The sequence below is a fragment of the Cokeromyces recurvatus genome (genome assembly GCF_025118155.1).
Source record: "Cokeromyces recurvatus strain NRRL 2243 chromosome Unknown BX663scaffold_2, whole genome shotgun sequence".
Classification (NCBI taxonomy): domain Eukaryota; kingdom Fungi; phylum Mucoromycota; class Mucoromycetes; order Mucorales; family Mucoraceae; genus Cokeromyces; species Cokeromyces recurvatus.
This window is the reverse complement of record NW_026251388.1, coordinates 46065-72660: the sequence shown is the minus strand read 5'-3', so window position 1 is coordinate 72660 and position 26596 is coordinate 46065. Positions and strand designations below refer to the sequence as shown.

General features: G+C 29.7%; 11 protein-coding genes across 11 annotated transcripts; 5 read left to right on the top strand and 6 right to left on the bottom strand.

Moving 5' to 3' along the window:
• Positions 1-48: 48 nt before the first annotated feature.
• Positions 49-495, top strand: BX663DRAFT_494005 (uncharacterized protein; the record flags this gene model as incomplete). The annotated part of the gene is made up of 2 exons (XM_051525434.1): positions 49-254; positions 319-495. Coding segments are annotated over exons 1-2 (247 nt in total), but the record flags the coding sequence as incomplete, so codon positions are not given.
• On the bottom strand, positions 457-1131 carry BX663DRAFT_493998 (uncharacterized protein; the record flags this gene model as incomplete). The annotated part of the gene is given in 5 exon segments (XM_051525433.1): positions 457-682; positions 702-724; positions 764-842; positions 876-944; positions 965-1131. Coding segments are annotated over 5 exon segments (418 nt in total), but the record flags the coding sequence as incomplete, so codon positions are not given.
• A 116-nt stretch (positions 1132-1247) lies between these two features.
• BX663DRAFT_418116 (uncharacterized protein) lies at positions 1248-1424 on the top strand (the record flags this gene model as incomplete). The annotated part of the gene is made up of 1 exon (XM_051522368.1): positions 1248-1424. A coding segment is annotated over one exon (177 nt), but the record flags the coding sequence as incomplete, so codon positions are not given.
• A 798-nt stretch (positions 1425-2222) lies between these two features.
• Positions 2223-5769, bottom strand: BX663DRAFT_119789 (uncharacterized protein). Its single transcript, XM_051521514.1, has 4 exons — positions 5425-5769; positions 5022-5265; positions 4363-4963; positions 2223-4253 (listed from the first exon to the last, which is right to left on the bottom strand). The coding sequence occupies exons 1-4, from the start codon at positions 5557-5559 to the stop codon at positions 2321-2323; spliced, it is 2913 nt and encodes a 970-aa protein (XP_051386837.1). The 5' UTR covers positions 5560-5769; the 3' UTR covers positions 2223-2320.
• A 994-nt stretch (positions 5770-6763) lies between these two features.
• Positions 6764-9283, bottom strand: BX663DRAFT_482557 (uncharacterized protein; the record flags this gene model as incomplete). Its single annotated transcript, XM_051524443.1, has 8 exons — positions 6764-6954; positions 7034-7087; positions 7168-7271; positions 7345-7365; positions 7539-7811; positions 7897-7998; positions 8123-8258; positions 9112-9283. 8 exons carry the CDS (start codon positions 9281-9283, stop codon positions 6764-6766), a joined length of 1053 nt encoding a protein of 350 aa, XP_051386836.1.
• Positions 9284-10109: 826 nt separating this feature from the next.
• Positions 10110-11691, top strand: BX663DRAFT_482556 (Endonuclease/exonuclease/phosphatase; the record flags this gene model as incomplete). The annotated part of the gene is made up of 4 exons (XM_051524442.1): positions 10110-10153; positions 10212-10385; positions 10450-10750; positions 10831-11691. 4 exons carry the CDS (start codon positions 10110-10112, stop codon positions 11689-11691), a joined length of 1380 nt encoding a protein of 459 aa, XP_051386835.1.
• On the bottom strand, positions 11667-13595 carry BX663DRAFT_427145 (uncharacterized protein; the record flags this gene model as incomplete). Its single annotated transcript, XM_051522600.1, has 3 exons — positions 11667-11764; positions 11831-12683; positions 12750-13595. The coding sequence occupies 3 exons, from the start codon at positions 13593-13595 to the stop codon at positions 11667-11669; spliced, it is 1797 nt and encodes a 598-aa protein (XP_051386834.1).
• Positions 13596-17408: 3813 nt separating this feature from the next.
• BX663DRAFT_482554 (trehalase) lies at positions 17409-19626 on the top strand (the record flags this gene model as incomplete). Its single annotated transcript, XM_051524441.1, has 4 exons — positions 17409-17603; positions 17743-18083; positions 18166-18272; positions 18356-19626. 4 exons carry the CDS (start codon positions 17409-17411, stop codon positions 19624-19626), a joined length of 1914 nt encoding a protein of 637 aa, XP_051386833.1.
• Positions 19627-21859: 2233 nt separating this feature from the next.
• Positions 21860-23204, top strand: BX663DRAFT_539657 (Fibrillarin-domain-containing protein). The gene is made up of 2 exons (XM_051530725.1): positions 21860-22052; positions 22194-23204. Exons 1-2 carry the CDS (start codon positions 21908-21910, stop codon positions 22982-22984), a joined length of 936 nt encoding a protein of 311 aa, XP_051386832.1. The 5' UTR covers positions 21860-21907; the 3' UTR covers positions 22985-23204.
• A 362-nt stretch (positions 23205-23566) lies between these two features.
• On the bottom strand, positions 23567-24675 carry BX663DRAFT_493988 (uncharacterized protein). The gene is made up of 5 exons (XM_051525432.1): positions 24375-24675; positions 24078-24314; positions 23987-24023; positions 23719-23933; positions 23567-23660 (listed from the first exon to the last, which is right to left on the bottom strand). The coding sequence occupies exons 1-5, from the start codon at positions 24417-24419 to the stop codon at positions 23592-23594; spliced, it is 603 nt and encodes a 200-aa protein (XP_051386831.1). The 5' UTR covers positions 24420-24675; the 3' UTR covers positions 23567-23591.
• A 95-nt stretch (positions 24676-24770) lies between these two features.
• On the bottom strand, positions 24771-26366 carry BX663DRAFT_493979 (inorganic pyrophosphatase). Its single transcript, XM_051525431.1, has 8 exons — positions 26234-26366; positions 25953-26149; positions 25763-25882; positions 25489-25702; positions 25294-25421; positions 25140-25237; positions 25016-25088; positions 24771-24963 (listed from the first exon to the last, which is right to left on the bottom strand). Exons 2-8 carry the CDS (start codon positions 26139-26141, stop codon positions 24880-24882), a joined length of 906 nt encoding a protein of 301 aa, XP_051386830.1. The 5' UTR covers positions 26142-26149; positions 26234-26366; the 3' UTR covers positions 24771-24879.
• Between the last annotated feature and the right edge of the window lie 230 nt (positions 26367-26596).

The following is a 26596-nucleotide window of genomic DNA, read 5'->3' as shown; positions in this document are numbered from 1 at the left end:
TACAGTCTGGGAAACTAGGTTGGGCCAATAAAAAAATAATTGGGTCATTCTTGAACTCATCTACAGAAGCAAGTAAAAGTTCTCCTGATTTCTGTCTTATTTTGAGTTGTTTGTCAAGACCTTCTGTCACTCCCGCCCTGAGACCCTTCAAATGTACACCGTCTTTTCCAAACATGCCATTTCCGAGAGCTATAACAGGCAATTCATTCTTGTCGTATTTGAAAGGTTGGGGCTTCCAAAGCTTCTTGGCGTTCCTGAAATAAATAATAGTTAATGAATATAGTGTTTGTCTCTCTGCTTTGCTGCTAGTATACTCACTTTGTCTGCTGGGGAACTTCTTTGTCTTTTTTTTTCACTTCTTTTTCTCTCCTCTTCTCTCTTTTCTTCCTCTTCTTCCTCTTCTTCCTCTTCTTCTTTGTGTTCTTTCTTTTGGCCTTATTGTATTTTTTTTTCCACCATTAATGAGGACATTGGCCATTTCTTGTCTGGCCCTTTGAACTCCCTGGTATAGATGAAAGCAACTTTCAACAGTTGAGAAGTTGTTAAATGCTAGTATTCTGTTTAGATGTAAGAGGATATAAGTTATGTATTGCAAATAGTTTGAAAGAACAGCTGTCTTGGCTGTAGGAATGTTGAGAAGTATATCCTCCATATTTTCTCGAGACATTCTTTTTGTTTCTCTCTTTGCGTGTCTTATAGACCCTGTTTGTTAAGGTATAGTACTCTTTAGTAGAGCATCACCTAATTTGATGGGATCCATCACCCTCCCCATAAGCAGCAGCAAAAACCTGATGTCGGTTGGGATCCAGTTTGCAAAGAGAAACATCAGCCAAGTTTTCATTCTTCATAGCATCTCCCAATTAGAAAATTTCTACGTCTTCGCTAGATATGCATCTGTATTCATCTGTACTGTTTGTTATTTTTTTGCAATAGAACCACATCAGCTTTTTTTTTTACAGTCGACTGGTAAAATGCGCTGGAGCATGTTGTTGCAAATATTTCTGACAGATCATATGTTTAATTTGAATCTACATATACTAATAAAGTATCAAATTTCAGCAAATTCTACCATTTATGGAAAACGCTCTAAAGTGACAAAGCTGTCGATCTGTCTGAATTATACTTTTAGGGCTTTTTTTTTTTTTCGGTTAAAGTCAGACTCAGTCTTTATTTTGAATATTAGCATAGCATGACTTACAATTATTTCTGATTCAAAATAATAATATGTTCGACGGTGACTTGATTAGCTCCCCGGTGGCAAGCCGCAACATCGTGCCTTCCACTCAGACTCAAGGCTTACTTGGGACCATGCTATTATCTACTTCGACATGCATAGTCACTTTCAAATGCCACACACCATCCCTGACCCTCTTTCCTTCGTCCTAAACAGGTTCCCTTCCAAAAAAAAAAAAAAAAAAAAAAAAAAAGATTTTTCAATAAGAGGAAGAGGAGATTATTATGAAATAGAGTATCTAATGCATAGAGAATAACCTAACCTATTTCTTGCCAGAGGATAATCCAGGCAGAAACATATAATGTAATAGACAAGATAACTGTTTAGGATAGGATCTATACCTTAGTCTGGGAAGGCACACATTCCGTAGTTTGATATTAAGAGCAATACAATGATTATTAACATTGTCTTCCAGACACTAGGGACGATATTAACTGAATTATAGAATCAAGTCATATCTTTAGCATCATGGAGATTAGGTAAGGCGGTAGCGATTGCGTGGAGCCAGAAGAGGTTTGGAGAAACAGCAGCAGTAAATGTATTAAAAGTAGAGTAATATCACTAGGTAAACCAACAAAGCGGACTTGTAGTATGTGAGTACGTTTATTTATTTATTTATTTTTTCATTGTAGGTTGGTTGGTTGGCAGGTTGGTAAAATAGAGCATAGGTTTAATAGAGAGCCACTAAAGATACGGTAGAAACCATGTATTTTGACAGGTATCAAGCTATTTGATAAATTATTTACCATTCAATATTTGGAGTTGATGTTGTAATGGTTCTCCAAAGTATTATGTATTCCAGGTGATCTGCTATTATATCAGCTGGAACCTTTTGTGTACTATTCACTGAATAATTCTATAATTGGCTCTCTCTCTCTCTCTCTCTCACCACTCTTTCTCAATAATAGTGCCTTAACTACCTTTTGTTCCTTTTTTTTTCTTTGAAAAAATATATGCATTTCTTTTTTTTTTTTCTTTTCTTTTCTTTTTTTTTTTATTAATATTATAATTATTATCAGTAGTGTTATTATACATTAAAAATATAAAAATCATATAATAAGTACACACATATAACATATATACATACTATAAAGTTTGTTGACTTTCAGTTCTATTATTATCAGTTAAAGGTAAAGGATACGAATTTAAAAAATGATTGAAATCAACATTCATTGAAAAGTCATTAATCATCATTCCTGTTTCTATTGAATTATCAGCTATTAATTTCATGTTATCGTCATCATAACTTGGTTGATAAGGACGATGAAGAAATAATTGATCTTCTGACTGTTGTTGTTGTTGTTGTTGTTGTTGCTGCTGCTGAGTACATGTAAATTGATTTAATAGATGTGGCTGCATTAATCTTTGTTGTTGACGCTGATATGTATTGGATAATCCATGTATAGAAACACTTTTTCGAACACGTCGTATCTTCCCTGTTTGTCGTACATATCCAGCAGATTGTGAAGGGTATGGAGGAGCAATGGGAATAAGCGCATCATTCATATCGTTGCTATAGTTTGGCTTACTATAAGGTAAATTAGGCGATGCATTTCGATTTCCATTATTATTATTATTATTTCGATATGTTCCGGTTAGGGTTGCGCTCATTGCACTGGATACAGATGGAGAAGGTTTATGCTGCTGGTTTGGTGATATAACCATTGTTTTATTATTATGCAATCTATACAAAGATCTCAGGTCTTGACAAGATTGAGTTGAACTTCGAAGATGATTTCTTTCAAGTGATGAGATTGTATTTGCCTTCAAGTTTGTTGCTGTGGGTTGACGAATTTGAAGTGGAGTAGCATGAATATTATGTAATGGTTGATGTTGAGCATTTAATGCAAAGGAACTGAGATCAGTACTAGAAGGTTGTAAAAGTGACTGAGAAGCTACAATAGGATATGTAGGTGCTCTTTGATGATAAGGTCTTTCGGAAATTGTATTTCGTCTTCTAGACATAATTGTAGACGATGAACAATCAGAAAGCATACCTATAGGCGAAGTTGTTAATGGAGTTGTATTTGTATAGGTTTTCGAAGGAAATAATAATGATGAAGAAGATGTACTAGAAGGAGATGGGCTAGCTGTAACAGCAGCAGCAGCAGCAGTAGTAGTAGTAGCACTCGTGGCAGTAGTAGTAGCAGCAGCAACAGTAGTAGTAGTAGTAGTAGTAGCAGTAGCAGTAGAAGTAGCAGTAACAAGATGAGTATTATCTAATGTAGATAAATTGAATGTATCTGGTAAATCATTTAATGTTTTTGCAGAAGCACGCATTTCATGAGAAGGAGATATAGATGCAATACGTTCAGCAAGGTTAGCACATCGTTGATATTCATCAAAATAAATTTTCCCAGATTTCATATCTTTTACAAGTGTTGTCTCTATTCGAAGTAAACTAAGCGCAATAGTGATGCAATAAGCAACAAATTGCAACCCACGAGGGATATATCGATAAGATCGATTTGAATCTGATAAAAGGCCTTCAGTTAATCGAACCATATAGGAAGCAGATGATGCGCACATTTGTCTGTGTGCATAATCCGTTGTTTTCTCGTTTGATCCTTGAAGAAGTGGATGAATGAAATAATGAAAGTGTAATAGTATTACGTTCAAGTGGTACAGCATGTGGAGTAACCTCGTCATAGGTGATACATTTACAGACGACGTGACCTCTTCTTCAGCTGGAAATGGATACTGATTTTTCATATTATGAGTTAAATTATAGCTCAAATTAGGTGGTAAATGCATCAAATCATTTTCAATCATGACTTGTAAATGCAATAATGCCATTTTTTCTTCTAATATTTGAGAATTATTGCGTAAACCCTTTTGTATCTCTTGTCTTTGCGTAACACGAATTATATGTTGATAGATTTGTGATAATGTGAATGAAAAAGAAATAAAATATCGTTGACATTCTACAGTTGATTCATTTGCTACAGTTGTAGGTAATAATAACGTTAACTCTTTAATGAAAACGGTATTAAAATCTGATTCGATGTTCTGCTCCACACTTACGAAAAAAAAAAAAAAAAAAAAAAAAAAGAGAGAGAGAAAGTATTAATAAATTTCCTTTTGTAGTTACATGTTTATAAGTATTTATATGTATTCATTTAATTTACCATAATAGGATACTATAAGTAAAGGCCATGCAAAATGTTCGTTTTGCAGTTTCAGTTTCAAGATCTGAAGGATCCTTAGTCACAATTTGATGTAATTGAAGTATTTTACACAATTCAATGACTCTTGTTATAAGGCTTTTAGTTTTATCAAAAAAGGAAGGGTTATTTGTACATTCCATGTATTTAATTAACAATAATAATGCCTGGATAAGTGCTACAGAGGGTCTTCCAATGGCTTCATCTAGCATGATCATGGCTCTATGATAAAATAGCTCATCTTCACCTGTCTGTTGAAAATAAGAACCCAGTGCACAGATTGCATATATTAATATGATTGGTAATTCATGAGCAGCAAACTGACGAGTAAAATGAGAAGGTACAAATAAAGGAAAATAAGGTTGAATTTGAATTAAATAAAATTGAATATAATTTTCAATATCTTCTTTTAATGTTGAATTATTATTATCATTCGTACTCTTTGGTGAAGAAGACTGTATCGAATCTAAACAATTATCTAACATATGAGTCGTAATTTCTTGAATGTAATTAGGGCACCCTAACTCATTTATTAAGAATTTATCTTCTGGGTAGTGTTGTATTACTAAATCTATACACTGATTGTAAATATTAATAAAAAACACACATTCATTCAATTATACCTTGTTGTTTTAAACCACCATAATTAGACTCATCTATGATTTGCTGTCTACGTATTGTTTCTTCAATTAATTGCATTGTAGGACCACTTATAGCAGTAAGAGCCTTTTCAATAACGTTAATTCTATTTTCTAATGATTCAATATAGTGTTTAGTTGCTCCTCTTTTTGGTGAAGTTGACTCAAATATACAAGGTATAGAAGACCTTTGGCAGGTACTGCAAGGTGTTGCTCCATCACATTTAACCTTTTTGTTTTTTTTTAAAAAAAATAAAAAAAAAAAGAAATAAAAAAAAAAGAAATAAAAAAAGAAAGAAATAAAAAGTAAAATAATGTTAATATATATATATCTATGTATCCATCTCATTTTATTTTATTTTCATTAAAAGGATCTTTGTTTGTTTACCTTTCGTCTGCGACAATCTTTACAAGCCTTCACTATTTTCTGTCTTTTTGGTATATCATTAGGCTTTTTATGGATTGCTTCTTCATTTTTCTCCTGTTGTATACAATTTATTTTATATTTTTCTTTTAATGACATTTATAAGAAGAAATTAAAGTAAATTTAATAAGAATTAGGGTATAAAATAAAAAAAATTTAAAGGGTATAAAAAGAAGAAGCTATATATTTATAAAAGAGAGGAAGAGAGAAAAGGGAAATAGATACAACATTAGATGATTGGAGTTATATAACCTGAGTTTTAATTAATTAAGTTTATCTGTAAATTAAGGTACAACAATGAAAAAAAAAAAATCTAGCAATTCGCCTGAAAAGAAGAAATAATCTACCTTATTAAAATAATGACGATTCATTTTAGTACAGTGTTGTCACCCTCAATTGGTCACTTTGCTGAAAGGCTTGGTCAACTTTTCAAACTCAATTGGTCGGATTTTGGAAGCTTGTTTGGGCAGACTTTTTGGGAACCAGTTGGCCACTTTTTGGATTAAGTTGGTCAGGGTGGGTCAAAACTTAATGGTAGACTCTGAAATAGCTTTTTTAATCACAGAGATGGGAGATGAGATATCTTTGATGATAATCGAAACAAAGCACATTAGTATGAGGTTCATTTATTCCGTCTAAAAAAAAGTTAACAGACCTTAGAAAGATGTCAAAAATGATAATTTTTTTTTTTTTTTGAGTTGTAGTTAGCCGAGGAATCTGGTGTTAATATGGTTGAAGTAAGCCCTAAAAAAAGAAAGAGTGTGATGATTCAAGTAAATTTAAAAAATAAAGAAAAATAAAATAAGGAAATGAAAAGAATAAAAGAGACAAATGGAAGTACGTTGAGATTTGTTAATATATTTTATTAAGATAAAGGGTTATAATATGATTCTTCTTATTGGTTATAAAAGTACAAAATATAAGAATGTTTGTATTTTTTTTATGATCAATAAATTGTATTTGATATTATAAATATAGATAGAGAATAATGATTCAGGTAAAAATGTATCCATGTCTTTTAGTATATTCATTTTCTATAACTATTATCACATGCACTTTGAGTGAGATCAATTATTACGTGTACCTTCATTATTCTTAGTGTTTCCACGGCTTGATATGTAAAGTTATTTTTATAAATTTGTATTCAGCATAACAATAATAGAAGAAGATATGTTTTTTAGATGTAGGACTTCTATTAATTGTTTTTTCTACACAAGAATAAATATACTTCTTAATATGTCTATAGACAGAATTATTATACAAGTGCACTATATGTTCTATTATGACTATTTATCTTATTGAATTAAGTCACAAATCTTACAACCATGACAGTAAATTGATCAAAGATACCTCGACTGTATTGAAATATCCGGGGAATTTCCTCAGCAAAATGCTTAAGCTTCGTGGGCGTCAAAGGACAAGTTAATACAATGTAAGTGCGTTTAATATAATAGTCTTCGTAGTAAGTCAGGGAATCAAAATAGATATTCAAATCTAAATAAAAAAATGTATTTTTGCTACTTAGCTATACAATATTCATAGAGAAAATTTTCAAAAGAAATGATTATTTTACCATGATATCTTATATAAAACTGATTTGGTATTTCAATACCTTTAGCTTTCTTCACTTTTAACGTTTTGATAAAATGCTTTATCAATTTTTCTTCATCACCTTTTTTTTATCAATGCTGCTGTTAAAATCAATACCTCCTGATAACTCAACAAAAAGCGGTGTAGTTTTCTTATTTTTTACTCGAAAAGCAATACTGTCCCACTTTACATTCTCTGTTGATCTTGCCTGTCTTTCAACCCTATGTACTGTATAAGATATATGTTAAACTAACTTTTTTTTTTTTTTTTTACGAAAATAAGTCACAAGCTTACCATTGCATATCAATCATATCACTATATAAAATAATCAAGTTATGTAAAATTGGAATAGTAGTGAGAAATACTGTGTTCTGCTCTAGCTGTTGCTATTGCAATGGATTTCCTGGGCTATCTATTAAGTTGAGGTTATTTCCGTAGAATTTTAGATCTTAGAACTAATTTTTGTTAATATTAAATGAGCAGCTTACAAATGTGTACAGATTAACTCTGTAAAATTCAAATCATCGTTAAGCATAAGGTCGAGAAGTCCTTCCATAGTGAGTGCATGTGATCTGATAGTTGATCTAATTATTCTTGAACTTGCTGCACAGTTACGAATTATTTCAAGGAGAAGTTGACAATCATCTAAAAGTTGTTTCGACGGAATATTTGTAATATTAGACAAGAAAAGGGCTACTGCATTGTCATTTTCTGATTGCTTATATTCTTCTTGGTCTAAATAAATAATCTTTTCTTCAAATCTATATATATATATATATATATAGCAGTAAGAAGTCTATTTTATCAATACCAAACAACGACTATTCTAAGATGTGATAGACTTACTCTTTAAAAATAACACTTTCTAATTCTTTCAAATCGTCATCTACTTCATCGTTCCTTTGAGTACCTACTTCGATGTCAGCCACTGTTGAACCATTTTCTACACTTGAAGCCGTTTGGGCGATATGGATAGTAATTTTTAATTGTTAGTCTCAAGTGATGTTTTCCACTAAAAATTTACTTTATAAATTATTGCTTCAAAAGAAGAGAAGGCTGCTTCGTTAGTTACTTCGACTGCCATTCTTTGTCTCTTGAACATTCGTTCATCAGCATCTTTCTTGTCACGCTACAACCAGTAATTCGTATATTGCTGACTGAAAACCGATGTTGGGTTACTTCGCGACTGAACAAAGCAAGAATGAAAGCTATTAACGTATTTTAATAGATTGTGGAATAGACTTTGTTACTTTAAACATGTTAATTGTTTTAAGCGCAAAAGAATAAGGAAAGAGAAAACAGAAAAGACAAGTTTGTGAAAACTCCGTATAGTTCATAAAAAGAAAAAATAATATGGAAAAATGACAAGTGCTATCTATATGTTTTTTGTTTACAATAAGATGTATTTTTATCTTTTTTCTCCTTTAGCCGTCGCTGTTACTAACTATTATTTCTGGGGTAAGCAACGCGTTCATATTAATTCATAGTGAATATTCCCGCTATAACAATACCAATTATTTATAAGCTACTATTATTATCATCCTCTAAGATGTTATTACATAACAATATTTAATATTATAGACATGTATGACTTGTATAAATAATTATGTAATTGAATATAACAGTCATAAACCTATTAAATTCTTATTATTACATAATACAATGTATATAATTATTTCTTTAGTTCACAACGACTGTTATTAAAACTGAATGTAGAATGAATATTATGCTGTGAAATACAATACACTAGTTTTATTTGAATAGCCTCTTTATTATTTAAATAAATGATGGTTTATTTCTATCAACTTAGTTGTAAAGACGACTACATTCATAACACTCTGAATGTTGCTCATATACAACTATAGCTCACTACTTCCATTGCTAATAATAACTCTTCCATTTCTATTGCTGAATTTGTCGATATTTTTCAAGAATAATGAATGTGCAAGGTGTTAAGTATAATTTCTAAATTGGTTCCTATTGATTCTAGGGAAAAAAAAAGAAAAAGAAAATGTTAAATATTGAGTTCCACTTAAAAGGCCAAGAACTTTACTTAGTTACTATCATGAAAGTGTAAGCTTCTAATACTCCTGAATGCAAACTTTACCATATCAAAGAAAGTATTTTCAATGAGATAAGAATAATCAGCATTAGCCTTTATTATATAATTGGTAATAAGTGGAAGATCACTTATACTTGAATGAAACAAGCTTTTGGGGGTATTTACGTTCATTTTCTCTTCTTCACACTCAAACGTATTGGAAGCGACCTAATTATAGCATTTCTTCAGTTCGATATAGCTTCTCTGAATTGTATCTCTTAAGTAAGCTTTCAGATATCATCAGATAATGACATATGGTTATAACTATTGAACTTTTGAATTATACTAATAACACCAAATTAAAAATCAACTAGGAATACTAAGCATTTCAATTCACTTAAAATGAGTCTGTATTATATTCAAATCAACTTGCTAATTTCATTCTTATTATTATTATGCAACACCTTTAACAGACAATTAACTTTCTTTTCTTTTCTTTTTTTCACAACATTTTCTAGGAATTGATTATTTCCATCGTTTATTAATAGTTAACAGATGAAGCTTCAAATGCTGAATTTAAAACGGATGTAAATGATGAGGCGACTGAATTTACTTTTTTTCTATGTTTTTCTAAGACCATAAGTAATGTCGTCAATGACTATATTATCTCTTTAAAGGGGAAAAGGAGAGATATTATTACAGCAGGAGCCTTTTAAGTTCGAAAATTGAGCTTATATCAACGATGTTGGATCAGAACATACATATACTCGCGATATTCTCAGTCTCTTAACCAATTAGAATGCTGTAAATTGAGAATACTATATGCCTTTTATTTATTATACTTTTAGATATGATATCTGTAAGATTTGATTTATAACTTAATTGTTAACAAATCTTTGATAAACAATAGGATGTGCACAATAACATCAGTGCTCTAAAAATTTATTATTTGTAAAACTCTGCATTAAATTTTATATTATGTTCCTTTTTTCTCTCTCTCTCTTAAAAAAATATAAAAATGTCTTGTGCTAATCAACTAAATGTGTTGTCCTTTAATTGTTGGTAAGATAAAGGAACAGAGCAGGTATTAAATGGTATTCTTAAAACTTTTTTTTTACAGGGGCTTAGCTTTTGTATCAAAACATAGAGGCTATCGCTTAAAAGCTATAGCTGAGGCACTAAGTAAAGAAGATTATGACATTATTACTTTACAAGAGATTTGGGTATACAAAGATTTTGAACTGATTCAAGCATCTGTTCAACATGTTTTACCCTATTCTAAATACTTTTATAGGTAAGAGTATACAATAATACAAGCTCTATACAAACAATAAATGTTTTTTTTATCCTTCTTCCAGTGGAGCCTTTGGAAGTGGATTAGCCATCTTGTCAAAATTTCCCATAATTTCAACTGCTTATCATCGTTTTACTTTAAATGGAAAGCCATTAATGATCTTCCATGGAGATTATTATGTTGGTAAAGGTATTGGATCGGCACTCATCAATCATCCAACCATTGGTCTTGTTGAAGTTTTCAATACTCATCTTCATGGTGGATATGGACCAAAAGATCGATATAGGGCTCACCGTGCTACAGAATGTTGGCAGTTAGCACAAATTTTAAGAACATCAGCAGCAATGGGTAGACAAATTATTTTGGTATGAATGTCAATACTTATTTCATTTCACATGTGACTTAAATCATTTCATTGAAAATCCTCTCCCCCTTTCCCCTTTAGTCAGGAGATTTTAATAGCATTCCAACATCATTTAATTATCGTCTTATATGTGATCATGGATTCATGACAGATTCATGGCTACAGATACATGGCGAACCTGATCCAAAGTATTTTGATGTGAATAATATAACAGCAGATTTATACACTCAATTTTTTGGGTATACATGCAATTCACCTTTTAATACTTTCTCTCGCTATTATGATCAGGGAAAGGATACGAATGCTAGAAAAGGATTTGGAAAGCGATTAGATTATATTTTTTATAGGCATACACCAGAGTTACAATGTATTGATTCCAAAGTAGTCTTTACTAATTCCATACCAGATTCACAAATGAGTTATTCAGATCATTTTGGTGTTGTATCTATATTTAAAATAAGCAATGCTCATCAACATAAAAATAATCAATTAACTGGGATGGCCCCACCTTCCTTTTTACTATGCTATCCAAATTATACACATTTAGAACCTGCTATTATACATGATATTCTAGATGCATTACGAACTAATCAAGAAAGAGCAAAAAAAGATGCCAACGTATTACTATATACATTAGCCATTTGTGCTATACTTCATATTTTACTATACATCGTTGTGATTGTGTTACCAACCACGCTTCAAAGTTATGGAAGATTACCCATTGCTTTAGTTACTGCTTTTGGGGGTCTTTTGATGAATTTAACGTTAATTTGCGTGTTGATATGCTTAATCGTTGGATTTGTGTTTGGACATACTGAAGAACGAGCTCTTTTACAATTTATAAATGAAATTGAAACATTTCAAAAAAATATAGAAGCAGATAGACAAAATAATAATTACTTTATTGAAACAACACATCAAAATTCGTTAAAAGTCGTATGACAAATGAATTCCCAGTGCTTGATAGATCGACATTGAATTTCAATTTGACCAAACAATAAATCATCTTCCCATTCTCTACTATTTTTTCTTGTACACAAGTCATGTTTCTTTTGTGGATCTGATAATTGATTTATTTCACTAATAATTTCGTCTAAATAACTTTGATGATTAAGTTGATAATAACACTCTGCGATAGTTGCTTTACGAGCGTTTAATCTTTGGATTTTTGGATTTACAGGGTAGCATAACTTGTTTCTATTATAAACATGATACCATCTTTTTTTTTTACCAGTTGCCGTCTTGATGGATAAGACACGTGCATTAGGCATCCAAACAAGAGCATGAAGTAGTACAGAATCAAGCCGAATACCATTAATAATGATAGAATGAAAGTTATTATTAGGCATATTGATATGAATACAATTAGCAAAATTATCTCTTTGACTGCAATCATAAATTGAAAGCTGATTTAATGCAGGACATGCATTCCCTAAATAAACAAAGATATCGGATGAAAATGAGACAGCACTCAGATGAAGTGAGATTAGTGGATGACCTTTAAGTTCACGATAATAGACATAATTTAGTTGTTCGATCATAACATGAGCTGATCGTATCGTAAGATGCTTCAGCTTTTTGCAATGAATCAAAAGCAGATTTAAACCACAGTCAACATAAGGATAACCACAGCATAAACTGAGTTCTGTTAGATTAGTAAAATGAGAAAGTGGGTTAGTATCGATGAACTCTGTGCCTAATCCTGTCACAAGTTGTTGACCATATTTGACCAAAGTATCGAAAAATACATGTTCACAAGAGACAAGGTTATAGGGTATATTTTTTATTTTAATTTCTTTTAAAGACTTATGGCTTGTTGACCTTTCAAAGAAGAATGGTGTTAAATACATCGTTGCTGTTCTACTGTCTAACTGAATTTTACAAAGACGCAAACAATGATCTAATAATAGAGAGAAAAGGTATTGAATGCCTTCCTCTGAGAATAATGATTGTGAATTGGAATCTTCTTTTATAGTAGCTGATATATTATTGGATAAGACCCGTTGATGATAAGATGTCAAGTTATCTGCCGTGTTCATCACTTCTAGATCAAGTTCCTCTAACTGTGGGTACTTTTGTGCTATATAATAAATCCATTGAGGCGGCAATAAATTTGCTTTCAATTTTAGCCTACGCACTTTTGTAGGATATATGAATCCTAATAATCCATCCCCATTTTGTATATGAAACTGGAAGGACCCTGTTATTTCCAATTCCTCAAGTTTTGTCAATGAAGTATGAATAGCTTCTATAATGTGATATGATACATAAATAACATGTGATTTATGCTGTTTACTATCAAGAGTGAGTCTTCTTAAGTCAGGTGTATTGGATAGTAATTGAATCAGTCTAGGAGAATGATCAAACAGTTGAGACACTAGTTCACCACATAAAGTTAACTGAGTTAATGTGAGAAGATAGAAAGGATTCTCTAATAAAAATAAAGAAGGTGCATACAGATTCAAAGTGGGTAACTGTTTTAGTTGATATTTAAAAATGGAGGCATGTTTAATGTATTTCCAAATACTCTGATCGAAATCGAGAATTTCTAAAAATGGACAATATGTAATTAATTGATCTAATTCTTGTGTGGTGATACCAACAATGTTATGGCTTGATTTATTAAAATAAATTTGGCGAACTAAGAGACCATACTTTGGTTGATAGCTGAACAGCTTGAGTAATAATTTAAGTTGTCGACGATAGTTGATTCGAATTATTTTATAAAGTGCTCGAAATATTGATTCATACCATTTTTTAGAAATTGTAAGGCAGTGAAATTGTTCGTTATTAGATAGACATAATGCTATTAACTCGACTAGCTCAGCTGGAAGATATAAATCCATTTTTCTATCTGTAAAGAAGAAGAATAAAGGGAAATACAAGAAGAAGAAGAAGAAGAAAAAGGATATATTAATTATTTATTTTTATTCTATTTTGTATCACTACCAAATGGTGCGTGTATGAATACACGTATAAAAAAAGGAGGAAAATACTTATGATATATCAAATTATTTAATTTTCAATCAATCAAAACCAAAATCCTCGTGCTTGTCTAAGCATACTATACATTAAGCTTGATAAAAGCCAATTAATACCCGTCAATAATTTCATTGTTTCATAAAAATGTCACTGAAAGAAGTTGTTTCCTTGGCCTAGGTTATTAAGCCACACATAATTCATAAGAATGCTGAATATTATATATTAATACTGACAATAGTATAATTTTATATAATAATTGATGAGAAATACTTGGTAGAGGAAATGATTATATAGGATAAAGGTATAAAACCTCGCTTATTACTATCACCACCATAACCATTTTGGCTTGTAGTAAGTATAGAAATAATAAAATAGTTGGCAGGTGGAAATCTAGCTCACAAACAAATACATGATTAATTCTTTTTGTTCATTCGACAAAATAAAATTTCAGATATTTATAATGTAGAATGGTAAAATCTTTTTTTTTTTTATTTAAGAAAAGTTATTCTTCATACTATATTCTTAAGCTTTCTATAATGTTTAATAGCATACCATTATTTTTTTTTTCTTAATATGTCATTGAGCAAATAACTCTAATAGATCGAAATAATTAACCTACTGCTCATTCTTTTTTCAATACTTTGTTTACAAGTTTAACAAAGTGTTCTGTAGAAATGTAAAAATTTTGATTCGAGTATAATATATATTCTTTAATTAACTAGAATTAATTGAATATTTATTAATGCGGTTTACTAGTACGAATATTTCCCATTCAAAGCATCTGTAACATATATTGGTGTAGATAATTTACTTTGACATTTAATATATATATATATATCTTCAAACACATAATACTTAACTCTGAGTTTTCAGTGCTTTTATAAGTGATAATACTGCTATAAAATATTCAGGTATAGAGTATATATAACAACCCCTAAATAAATGCATGATATCTATTTTACGGTATTACTTTGATGTTCTTCCAAAATATTATTTTTCTTTTAGTTATTTTCTTCGACACACTGTTACATTAGCTCAATAAGTTTTTTTTTGTCTAATCTTTAGAAGATTCTAAGAAAGTATTACATTTAAAATAGAGAAGAGACTTTTTTTAGTATGTTTTGTATTCGTAAATTTTCACTCTCAAGAAGTAATATCCTTCCTTTCTTCATACAAACCAATTGTAATCAAATACATAATTGATATCATTAACAGAATTTGCTTTGCTATTTTCTAACATTTTTCTTATTACTAAGCTACATTGTAGTTTTTTCTTTAAGCTTATATTGCCTTTTGTATTTTGAAGTGATATAAAAAATACTTTGAGGTTTAGATTTATATTCAATATACCATCTCATCATTTAACGCACGTTAATATTCAAAATCTGAGACATGCTACATGAATTAGCTTTATGATTCAATTAATACATTATTCGCATAGAGTCGTCAATAAAGTTTAAATATATAAGTTATTAATAATAATTATGAATTTGATATTTTTGGACCAATGAAGACATATTGGAAATAGTAAAGAGATAAAGCTATTCTTATAAATCACAAATTCTACTAGTATTATTTTCTTTGATCCTACAATGATATATAATAAATTCTAGTCTAATGGAACAAAATTGTCTACCTTTTATTACTGTTTATATATATATATATATATATATATATATATATATATATATTAAAGATAAGATTACAGCAGCATATCAAACCTACATGGGCGAATAAGAAACTAATAGGCTAGTTGGGAAAATTAGGATTTAGTATACAGATATCTTACAAAACTACAATAATGGCATCATTATGGACAAAGTATTTCAGGAGTTTTTACTACTTTTGTCAAGTTAATAATTCTTGTTATTATAAATAAATAGTTCCTCTGATATGGCAATAATATCGGTTAAATTATCAATTTACCTCAAGGGCTATTACTTTTTATTTTTTATTTTTTTTAAGAAAACTTTCTTTGCACTGAAAAATTTAATAAGCTCTTCGATATTTATATTGTTGGCAAATAATGTTCGATAGTTGTAGTATAAAATAGATTTAACACATTCTTTACAGAGAAATTGACTATTCCATGTTTATATGAATGTAGAGTAAGGATTTTCCGTTCAACTTTTTGTAAAATCATTCATTATTAAGAATTTTGGTAACTCTGTTTATAGTAAAGGCTTTCAAATATATAATAGGTTATATGTTAATATGCTTTCTTTTTTTTAATGAAGAGACAGGGTGACGATATGCAAAATAGAATAAAATAAAAATCACGAGTGCAGATTTAATAAACCTGATGCAAAAAAAAAAAAAAAAAAAAAAAAAAAAAAAAAAAAAAAAAATGCAACATCACCTATCTTTATAGCCTGTTCAAAAATGGAAATTTACAGAGTACTTTACATTAGTCTTGCAAATCTATCTTTGTTTTACCGTCAAGTTAGATATAAATATAAAATAATATGTTATCAAGTAGAAATCGTAGTAAATAACCAACTATGAATATAATGTATACTTTTATAAATCAATTTATATATACAAGTGAATTCATCTATTAATATCATCAATATAATCCTATATCCTTTTCTCCTTTCTTTTATCTTATACGTACATATACATATACATATATGTAAGTATTTTGATAATTAAAATAAAAAAAAGTTTGTTGGTATTATAGAATCATAATATGTATGATCATAGTCAATTGTCATGTACCGTAATTAACTCCGTAATACTTTTAAGCTTAACAGTTGTGAAGAAACCTTTCTTTGAAACATATGAGCAAGTTATTATCGATCGAGTACATATTTAATGTTACTGACTACACTTAAGAATATGAATCGAGAATTTATTTTATAAATACTTGTACATAGCATGTTGAATTCTAATGTTTTACTGTAGCACATGAAGAAAAATGATGTCTTTTTTTCTTTAACGTAATCGGTAAATGCTTTGACATAATTTATTGTGCAAGTGAGAAAATCTTGTACATAATGCAATGTTATTTTATATATAAATATATACATATATATATATATCACTTCCTTCCTTTTTTCTATTCTATACAAATATAGATTATAAGGGTTCCCAATTTATCTGTGAATCTCGAACAAACAATACGGTCTTCTATTTAATAATTATAATTGTTTAATTTGTTTCTATGTGTAAAAACAAAATGATTGTTATGATATTACTTTATACTATCTCAACAAGTAACTAGGTTACACTTGCTTTCGTCATGAAGATAAATATGAACATTTTAGACTAGTCTTACTTTACACAATTACATCTAATTAACGTCTACATGTTCCAAGTTAAAATTTTTCATAAAACCTTTTTTTTTTGTCTCCTCAATCCCCTCTCAACCCCCTCTTTTTGACTGTTTTATATATATCGCTTGGTTTTACTGGTTTCTCCGAATCGGTCAATACAAGCTTTTTTTTTTCAACATGCATATACATATATAAAAAAGCATTTATATAAATATCTGTAGATTAATCCTACTTCTTTCTTTTTCCCCACATTTTTTCTTTCTTCTGCATATATTTTATTTTATATTTTGATTCCCATTATTTTATACATATATACATATATATAAATATATATTTTACTTATCTGATACACTGAATATAATATATTCAGCATATAGTAAATAGATTTTTTTTTATTAATTCATGTATATACATACCAATCCTTTTCGTCTGATTTGTGGTGCTATTCTCACTCACATTTCGATTTTCTCTACTGTGTTCGCTATTCAAAATCATGATTCATATTCGTGTGATTCACCCATATATTGTGATGGACCAATACTTCAAACTGTTCAACTGGCAAGAATTTTTGAAGATTCAAAAACTTTTGTAGATATGGTAAAACATAAAATAACTCAATATGTCAAATACATAAGCAAATGTATATAAATGTAGAAATGTAGATATTTATCCTTCATTTTTTTTTTCTTAAAAAAAAAAAAAAAAAAAAAAAAAAAAAAAAAAAAAAATTTCATAGCCAACCACAAAATCAGAGTCTGAAATATTACACTCTTTCCAAAAATTTGGTGGCACAAATGCGACCAGAGAACAAGTTATGCAGTTTTTGTCAGAAAATTTTCTACCTGCCGGTTCAGAAGTTAAACTGCTAAAAAATATAAGTATCCCCGAGCTTTCTTGGATTGATAAAATTAGCAATCCAGAATATCACGGTTGGGTTAGCCACCTAAATCAGGCATGGGGGAATCTATCTTTTACGTTTGATTATTCCAATTTGTGTGAAGAGTGTCTAACATCTACTTTGACTGTAAATCGTCCATTTGTTGTACCAGGCGGTCGTTTCCGTGAATTTTATTATTGGTATATAATGAATTCTAATCTTATAATAACACTATATGTCCTCATTACTTACTTACATATATATATATATATGTATTATTAGGGATTCATTTTTCGTCATTCAAGGTCTCCTACTCAGTGATCAAGATGAATTGGCAAAAAATATGATTGAAAATTTTTTCGATTTTGTAAAAAAATATGGGTTTGTTCGTAAGTAAATTGTTTTTTCTTTCTTTCTCTCACTTTTTTTTTTTTTTTTTTTTTTTTTTGAAACTAAATCATTTTGTTTATAGCTAATGGAGCACGTATATATTACCTTAACCGATCACAGCCACCATTTTTGACTCATATGGTACAAGCTTATTATGAAAAGACTGGCGATAGAGATTTTATGATTGAAGCTTTACCTATTTTGGAGCAAGAGTATGCTCATTGGATTAAAAATGCTTCTGTACAAGTCAAAGATCCGAAATCATTCAAGATATATACCTTAAATCATTATGTAACATCAAATACATCACCTCGCCCAGAGTCCTATGTTGAAGACTTTAATACAGTCAACAAGGGTACGCACTTTACAGATGCTGAAAAACGACAGATGTATGCTGATATTGCAGCAGGTGCTGAAACAGGCTGGGATTATTCTTCTCGTTGGACAAAGCAAAAGGTACCCTCGATAAATCAAACAGCAAGTTATGAAATGCTTCGAACCATCAATACAGCCAATATAGTCCCTATCGATCTCAATTCACTTTTATGGCATACTGAAAATAAGTTATCTGAATGGTATAAGCAATTTGGTAATAACCGTACAAGGACGGGTAAGAGAAAGTCAAAATATTATAAGCGGCAAGCCAAGAACCGTTTAGCTGCTATAGAGAGCCTTATGTGGAATGAAGAGGAAGGAAGCTTTTATGATTTCAATTTGACGAGTCATGCACAAAATATTCAATTTACACCTGCCACTTTGTTCCCCATCTGGGTGGGTGCATTACCTGAGAGGATAGCAAGGAACAAGACAACATTAGCCAAGCTATTTGACGAAACTGAGAGAGCTCTATTAAAGTACCCTGGTATCTTAACCACATCTTACTATAATACAACAATGCAATGGGATTGGCCTAATGGCTGGCCTCCTCTTACGTATATTGCTATTCAAAGTATGCTTCGAATTGAGAATTATTTAAATAATGATGATACCGATAATGATAATTCACAGGTTACTGACAGCAAGAATCACACTTGGACAACCTCACTGGGTACACCCTTTGTAAAACTAGCACAAGTATTAGCTGAACGTTATGCTGCATCTGCTTATTGTGGTTGGGTCAATACCGGTGGATCTGTTCCTGGTATCCTTGATAAGGTAAATGCATCCATTATGGATGAGGGACACATGTTTGAGAAGTTTGATGTAAATACAATTGGTCGCTCTGGTAGTCAAGGTGAATATATTTCCCAAACAGGTTTTGGTTGGACAAATGGTATTGCTTTATGGATCTTTAATCAATGGCCAAATTTTATTGCACCCAATTGTACTAAAGTCATTACTTATGACTTTTAAGAATTATCAATAAAAATAATAATAATAATAATAAAATTTTAAAAAAGTGAAGCTTTTTTTTTTCTTTTCTTTTTTTTTTTTTTTTTTTTTTTTGATCTATATTATATATGAATATATTTACATGTATTTAAGGTACGCCAATCATTATTGATTAGGTAAAATTAGAAACTAAATAATATTACAAAAGTATACTAAAATGAATGCTAACCTCATTAAGTTGTTTTATTTACAGAATAAATCATATCCAGCTAATATATATATATTTATATGTATGTATGTGTATAAGCTTAGTATCGAATTGAAAGTATTTATGCTATTTTTGTCAGAAAAATACATGCTGTTGCTAATTATATGTAATAGAATGATAGTTGGTGCAAATTAAAATTATCGTATCGAAAATTTAGAATTCAGTATGCTTATACTGTTAGTCTACATACACTTTGTTCTAGACTCATTCTATATTAATATGGATATACATTTGTTCTTCCTTTTTTCCCCCCCCCCATTCCCCTTATTAGAAAGAGGAGACGTTTTGTTTATCAGAGTGCAAAAAAAAAAAAAAAAAAAAAAAAAAAAAGAGGTAGTGTAGCTTTAATTTGATTCATTATTATATTTATAAAGGAAAAATATATATTATTTAATCCATCTTCTACACAATTTATTAATACCAAACTCTGCAAAACAGAAACATGAAACAGAATGTTTGATAGATACATATTTGAGACAAAAAAAAAAAAAGAAAAGCGGGGAAGGATCAGAAATAAACGATATATTATATTGTTTATTAAGAAATAGCAGCAATACTCATAAAGTTAAAATAAAAAGTATCTTATTACAAAAGACATTATTTAATGCTGAAGAAATTTGTATAAAATATTATGTAACACTGTTGAAACAAGAGTTGATAATCTCTATATTATTTACTCGGCCTAAAAATATCCAAAACCATTTAGTATTATTTACAAAATTTCAGGCTTATCATGGTTGACATAGCAACATACTGTATGAACAAACTCCAAACAAATATATGTGTATACAGATATATATTTTTATCTATATAAATTACTAGGCAAGATATAACGTCAAATACACACACATGAATATAATAGTGTTATTGCTCACTAGAATATATTACCATGTGACCTGTAGCAATTTATGCATACTGGAAAAAAAAGGGAACTGAATCAGAATATGAGTAATACGTCAAACATAGCTTATATAATATTTTTTTTTTTTAAGAACAAAGAAATACGATATTAAAATATTGTTTAATTAAGCATGGCTTCAATATCATATTGCTATAAAAAATTTCGTTAGTTACTTCCACTCTAGTTAAATTCATTTGTCTTTCTAGGATCTTTTCCCTTTCAACATGTCTTTAATGTAAGAATAGGTTAAAGTTCTTGAAAAGTAGAAATTTATTTTAGATAATGGCACTAGTCATAATCTTGGAAGCACTGTCATAACATAAGCTCATCTGCAAATGAGTTTTATCCCTCCTTTTTTTTTACTATTTATCCTCCAACAATACAAAAAAACAATCTTAGAAAGTGACTCCTCCTGACTATAGATAAATAAATAGAAAGCAAGAAGCCTAACAATGATATTTACAAATGGAATTTTATGCCTGTTAGATTTATAAATGATACTCATTCATTTTTAAAGTGATTCTATATTCATATAGATTATACACGGTTTTATAATTCTTACCCATGGCTGTATGAACTTTTTTTTTATGCATTGTATTACTCACCCAACCCCAACTCTTTATTATTAAACAAACTTAAACTTAACTTTCACTTTGTATCAAGTCTTTTATTATAACCAGTTGGAAGAATTTATGCATTAGTTTATTTCATTTCAATCTGTAGTGGTTGTATAATCTTTTGTTGAATTATTATGCTAATAGATTTCTATGTATTAAGCATTGCTATTACATAATTTATACTACTATTAAATAATAGAAAATATATAAAAATAACCACTTCCATAATTTACCTTCTATTTTCAAATGTCTAAATGCATGCTGATATAAACAAAATTGGGATATATTTATATAGTTTCTTAACATATCAAGAAGGATTTTTCAGAAGAGTATTTTGCCATTCGAATTATTATTATTGCAGGACGTGACTGTAATTCACAATTAGTTGTGACAGTAGTTTTGTGACCTTTTCCTCTTTTTTTTTTTTTTTTTTTCTTATTTGAAAATCAAAATTATTTTTTTTTTAATTTTTTTTATAACAGTTTTTTTTGTTAAAAAATAAAACAGAGAAATATAATGGCATTTGAATCTCGTGGAGGTCGTGGAGCTGCTCGTGGTGGACGTGGAGGCAATCGTGGTGGATTTGGTGGTGATCGTGGTGGCCGTGGTGGCCGTGGCGGCTTTAGAGGTGGCCGTGGAGGTTCTAGAGGTGGCGCTCGTGGTAAGTTAGTTTGTTCGACATGGATTCATTAATTGAAGAAAGTCAATGTTTCAATTTTGTTTCTAGTCGATCTTAATTACTAGTAATGAGATTACTAATAACAAATTATTTTCTTTTCTTTTTTTTTTTTAAAAAAAATAGGCGGTGCCCGTGGTGGTGCTAGAGGTGGTGCTCGTGGTGGTAGAGGAGGCGCTAGAGGCGGCCGTGGAGGTGCCAAGGGAGGTGCCAAGGTTATCATTGAACCTCATAGACATGCAGGCATCTTTGTTGCCCGTGGTAAGGAAGATCTTTTGGTAACTAAGAATTTAGTTCCTGGTGAAGCTGTCTATGGTGAGAAACGTATTTCTGTAGATGGTCCTGAAGGAACAAAGATTGAATATCGTGTTTGGAATCCTTTCAGATCTAAATTGGCTGCTGCAGTATTGGGTGGTGTAGATCATATTCATATTGCACCTGGTAAAAAGGTCCTTTATCTTGGTGCTGCTTCTGGTACCTCAGTTTCTCATGTAGCCGATGTCGTTGGTCCTGAAGGTGCTGTCTATGCTGTTGAATTCTCTCATCGTCCTGGTCGTGACTTGATTAACATGGCCAAGAAGCGTACTAATGTTGTCCCTATCATTGAAGATGCTCGTCATCCTCAAAAATATCGTATGTTGGTTCCCATGGTAGATGTTATTTTTGCTGATGTTGCTCAACCTGATCAAGCACGTATTATTGCTTTAAATGCTCATCATTTCCTTAAGAATGAAGGACATATTGTTATTTCTATCAAGGCTTCTTGTATTGACTCAACTGTTGATGCAGCTACTGTCTTTGCTCGTGAAGTCAAGAAGCTTCAAGAAGAAAGAATTAAGCCACAAGAACAACTTACTCTTGAACCCTATGAAAGAGATCATGCTGTAGTTGTAGGAAAATATGTGAGACATCAATAATAGATTTGTAGCAGCAGAAAACCTTTTTCCCTTTTCTTTTTAATTTTTTTTTTTTTATATTCATATATCATATATCGCTTTTCTTTCTATTGTAAATAAATAATCTAGTATTGCACAATAAATCTTGTATATTATTGTCAAGCAATCATATTCTCTTGGAACACATGTTGAATAAATTAAAATAAATGGTAATGAATAAAAGTAAATTAAATGTTGAAAAAAAAAAAAAGTGTAAAATTTTCTTGCTGTAAAAATCTACATGAAGAGTAATAGTCACTGGACTAATATAAGTGGCCATTTTCTTTTTTTCTTTTTGCCTTTATATAGCAATTTATGTCCGTTTTGTTGTTTGCATAATCAGTGTATTTATATTTTCAAGATTAATAATGAAGTAAATGAAGAAAATGTCTATAATAATTAATCAAGTCTTGAGTTACTTTGGCATCTCAAATTTATTAATGTATGATATGTATTACATAATAATTCCTACTCAGGTATATGAAAGCTATGTATCATATAAAAATTGTAAATAAATACATTACATAATACATGAAGAAAAAAGAAGTATATTTATAAAACAAAGAAAAAAAAAGTTTTTTTTTTTTTGTTAAATAAATTCTACATAAGATTCAGGAATTAAACCAGTTTCGTCTTGAACATCAGCAATTAACCAGCCCTAAAATATGGTTAGAAATTAATATTACTTTTAGCTATTATGAGTAACACATAAATACCGGGCATTGACGATATTGAACCCAAATCGATTGACCTGCTTTTAACTCAACTTCATATTCGGTTTCTGGTTTAAAATCGAAAAGGGCTCGTGCATCTCTTCCTGTAAAATCTGGGGAAGACAAAGAAATAGTAGATTGATTATTTTTTAACACACTATTTCGACCGAAATGCAAGGGAGAATCGATTGGATAAGCGAAGTCACGTATAATAATATCTACAGTAGAACAGTTAAATATTAAGTAACACATAATATTTTTTTTTTTTTACTGTTGTTCTCTTTTGCTTTTATTGTTATCTGTTCAAGCTATAATGATGACTTGGTATTTAAAACATAATAGTACAATAGTATTGTTGTTACCTTTAGTTCATCAATAAAATCTTCCTTCTCTTCTGTATCCATTATCACAACATCTTCTTCGTCTACTATAACTGAGGCTTTTAATAAAGTATTCTTCATTGAAGAAGTCGAGACAATCAATGAAGTTCTTTTATCATCGTCTTCTGAACTAAGTGGAATAGTATCCTTTTTATTATTTGTTGTTTTTCGTAATCTTTGCTGAGTCGTTTTTCTTTTCATTGAGTCTTTTTGAGTCATCTATAATAAAGTTTATTTCATTTCATATAAAAATAGATATAAGCTGAAGAAGACAATTACCTTTTTTAATAAGAGTGCAAAAGCAATTACAGTATTTAAACTCATTATAAAAAAATAATAATGTTATAAAAGAAGAAAGGAAAGGAATGGGTTATATTTCTTGTTGAATGTTGAATTCTTTTCCTTTTTTTTCAAATGGGAAAATGAATGTAAATCACTCAAACAAAAAAGAAAGAGAGAGACAGAGATAAAATGAAGGAATAAATAATATAAATTACTTCTTATCTTTTTTTTTATGTAAAAAAGAAAAAGAATATTATTTATATTTTATATAAACAAACGCCCAAGAAAAAAAAAAAAAAAAAAAAAAAAAAAAAAAAAAAAAAAAAAAAAAAGTACGGATTTAATCAATATGAATTTTTTTTTTTTTTTTTTGTTCTGAGGTTGAAAGTGAGATTTTTTTTTTTTTTTTCTCCTTTAATTGGGAATGAAAAATCTCTTCTTTTGGCGGCTTCAAAGAGTTACATAGTCTAAAATACGCTATTATTTCTTTCCCTCCTTTTTATTAAAGTTGAGATTTGGCTACAAAGTACCATTTATCATCTTTTTCTTTTACATGGCATTTTCTTTTATATTGCTTCTTTAGATGCTAGTAGTAATGCATAGTGAGATATTTGTATATCTATCATTAAATGCATTACCTTTATCATGATTGTCTTTTTATCATCATCATGTAACAATTTATAAGGCGAATTCTTGATGGTTACATTCATCCTACATAATCATTACTAAAATATTGTATTATATACATATTTATATATTTACACATTGATATGATGAGTGTCGGATTTATAAGGTATTCTTCCTTCAATAAGCCCTTTCCATGATTCATGTGTTTCTTGAATGATTTTATAGGCGTAATCCTTATTGATATTCATATATTAAACTAGGCTTATGTATTACTTATTTATATTATTACCTTGTTCTTGAATTCACCATTAAAACCAAATTTATTAGCTAACTTACCATCAGGTATTTTGTATATTTTAAACCATTGTCGTGTGGCTTTCATTAAGTCAGGGAAATAAATTTCAATATCATGAATATCTATATTACATTATGTAATCATTAAAGGGCCTTATTTACTATTATATTTATTCTTGTTCTTATTTACCATTCAATTTATGACTTAAGGGGTCTTTAATGTCAATCGCTATTAATTTCCAATCCGTTTCATCTTCATCTAATAAAGCCAAGATACCCAGAATTTTTACCTGTTTTATTTGTCCTTTAAACCCAATTTCTTGTCCAATTTCACAGACGTCAATAGGATCATTATCTCCTCTTGTATTTGTATCATTCGATATTATTGTAGGATTTTCCCAAGTCTTAAAAAAATAATACATTATTTTACTTGTAACATTAGATGTATATATCTGTATTTTTACCTGTGGTAGGGCTCCATAATTCCAAATATAACCTTTAAAGGGGAAACAATTTCGAACAAATCTTAATTTACCTTTTTTAACATCTTGTTTAATAGGATTAAATGGCTCATTTGTTGCTATCTTTTATATAAAATGTATTTAATTTAGTTTTTCCTCCCTTCATTTTTTTTGGTTTTTTTTTTTCATGTACTTCAAATTTTGCATTTGACCAACGTGGAACTTCAACAATCATGTTCACAATCTTTTTTTCACTATCAACAAAGAGAGGGACATCATGGAAAGGTGAAATAACTTTACCATTTTTTTCTATGAAAATTCGATACTCATTTGTATATTCTTCTCCAATAGTCGATACTTCATATTCATCTTTAGTAGACATTTGAAAGGTATAAAATAAATACGTCTACATTTCCCCTTGTCACAAGTTTTTTTTTTTTTAATCATTATAAGCTTGTGAAATCACAAAATAGGGACTAAAATTATAAAGACGGACTTTCTATTGTATCGTCGGTAAAATAAAAAGTGCGGGACAAACACTCACGCACACGCACACACACACACACACACAGACATACACACACACAATATATGTGTATATTCCGCCCTCAACTTTAATTATCCCTTCTCTTCCAGCGCCAACATGAAGGTAAAATCACAAAAGGTCATGGATGTGATGAATTATATAAAAAGAAAAAAAAAGACAGAACAATAGATAAATGGATGGATGTATAACAGTTATAATGGATAACATGGATTTTTTGTACAAAAAAAAAAAAAAAAAAAAAAAAAAAAAAATACAATACGATAAATGAAGAGGAACGATTAAATTTCAAT

Coding starts and splice junctions, on each gene's coding strand:
- BX663DRAFT_119789 (XM_051521514.1), bottom strand. CDS start 5,559: ATGTCATTAAAAGAAAAATATAAAATAAATTGTATACAACAGGAGAAA. Junction 4,964..5,021: donor TGGTGGTTTAAAACAACAAG/GTATAATTGAAT, acceptor GTATAGATTTAG/TAATACAACACTACCCAGAA. Junction 4,254..4,362: donor ACTTATAGTATCCTATTATG/GTAAATTAAATG, acceptor TTTTTTCGTAAG/TGTGGAGCAGAACATCGAAT.
- BX663DRAFT_539657 (XM_051530725.1), top strand. CDS start 21,908: ATGGCATTTGAATCTCGTGGAGGTCGTGGAGCTGCTCGTGGTGGACGT. Junction 22,053..22,193: donor TTCTAGAGGTGGCGCTCGTG/GTAAGTTAGTTT, acceptor TAAAAAAAATAG/GCGGTGCCCGTGGTGGTGCT.
- BX663DRAFT_493988 (XM_051525432.1), bottom strand. CDS start 24,419: ATGAGTTTAAATACTGTAATTGCTTTTGCACTCTTATTAAAAAAG. Junction 24,024..24,077: donor ATTTTATTGATGAACTAAAG/GTAACAACAATA, acceptor TCATCATTATAG/CTTGAACAGATAACAATAAA. Junction 23,661..23,718: donor TTCAATATCGTCAATGCCCG/GTATTTATGTGT, acceptor ACCATATTTTAG/GGCTGGTTAATTGCTGATGT.
- BX663DRAFT_493979 (XM_051525431.1), bottom strand. CDS start 26,141: ATGTCTACTAAAGATGAATATGAAGTATCGACTATTGGAGAAGAATAT. Junction 25,703..25,762: donor ATTATGGAGCCCTACCACAG/GTAAAAATACAG, acceptor TATTTTTTTAAG/ACTTGGGAAAATCCTACAAT. Junction 25,422..25,488: donor CTTAAGTCATAAATTGAATG/GTAAATAAGAAC, acceptor AATGTAATATAG/ATATTCATGATATTGAAATT.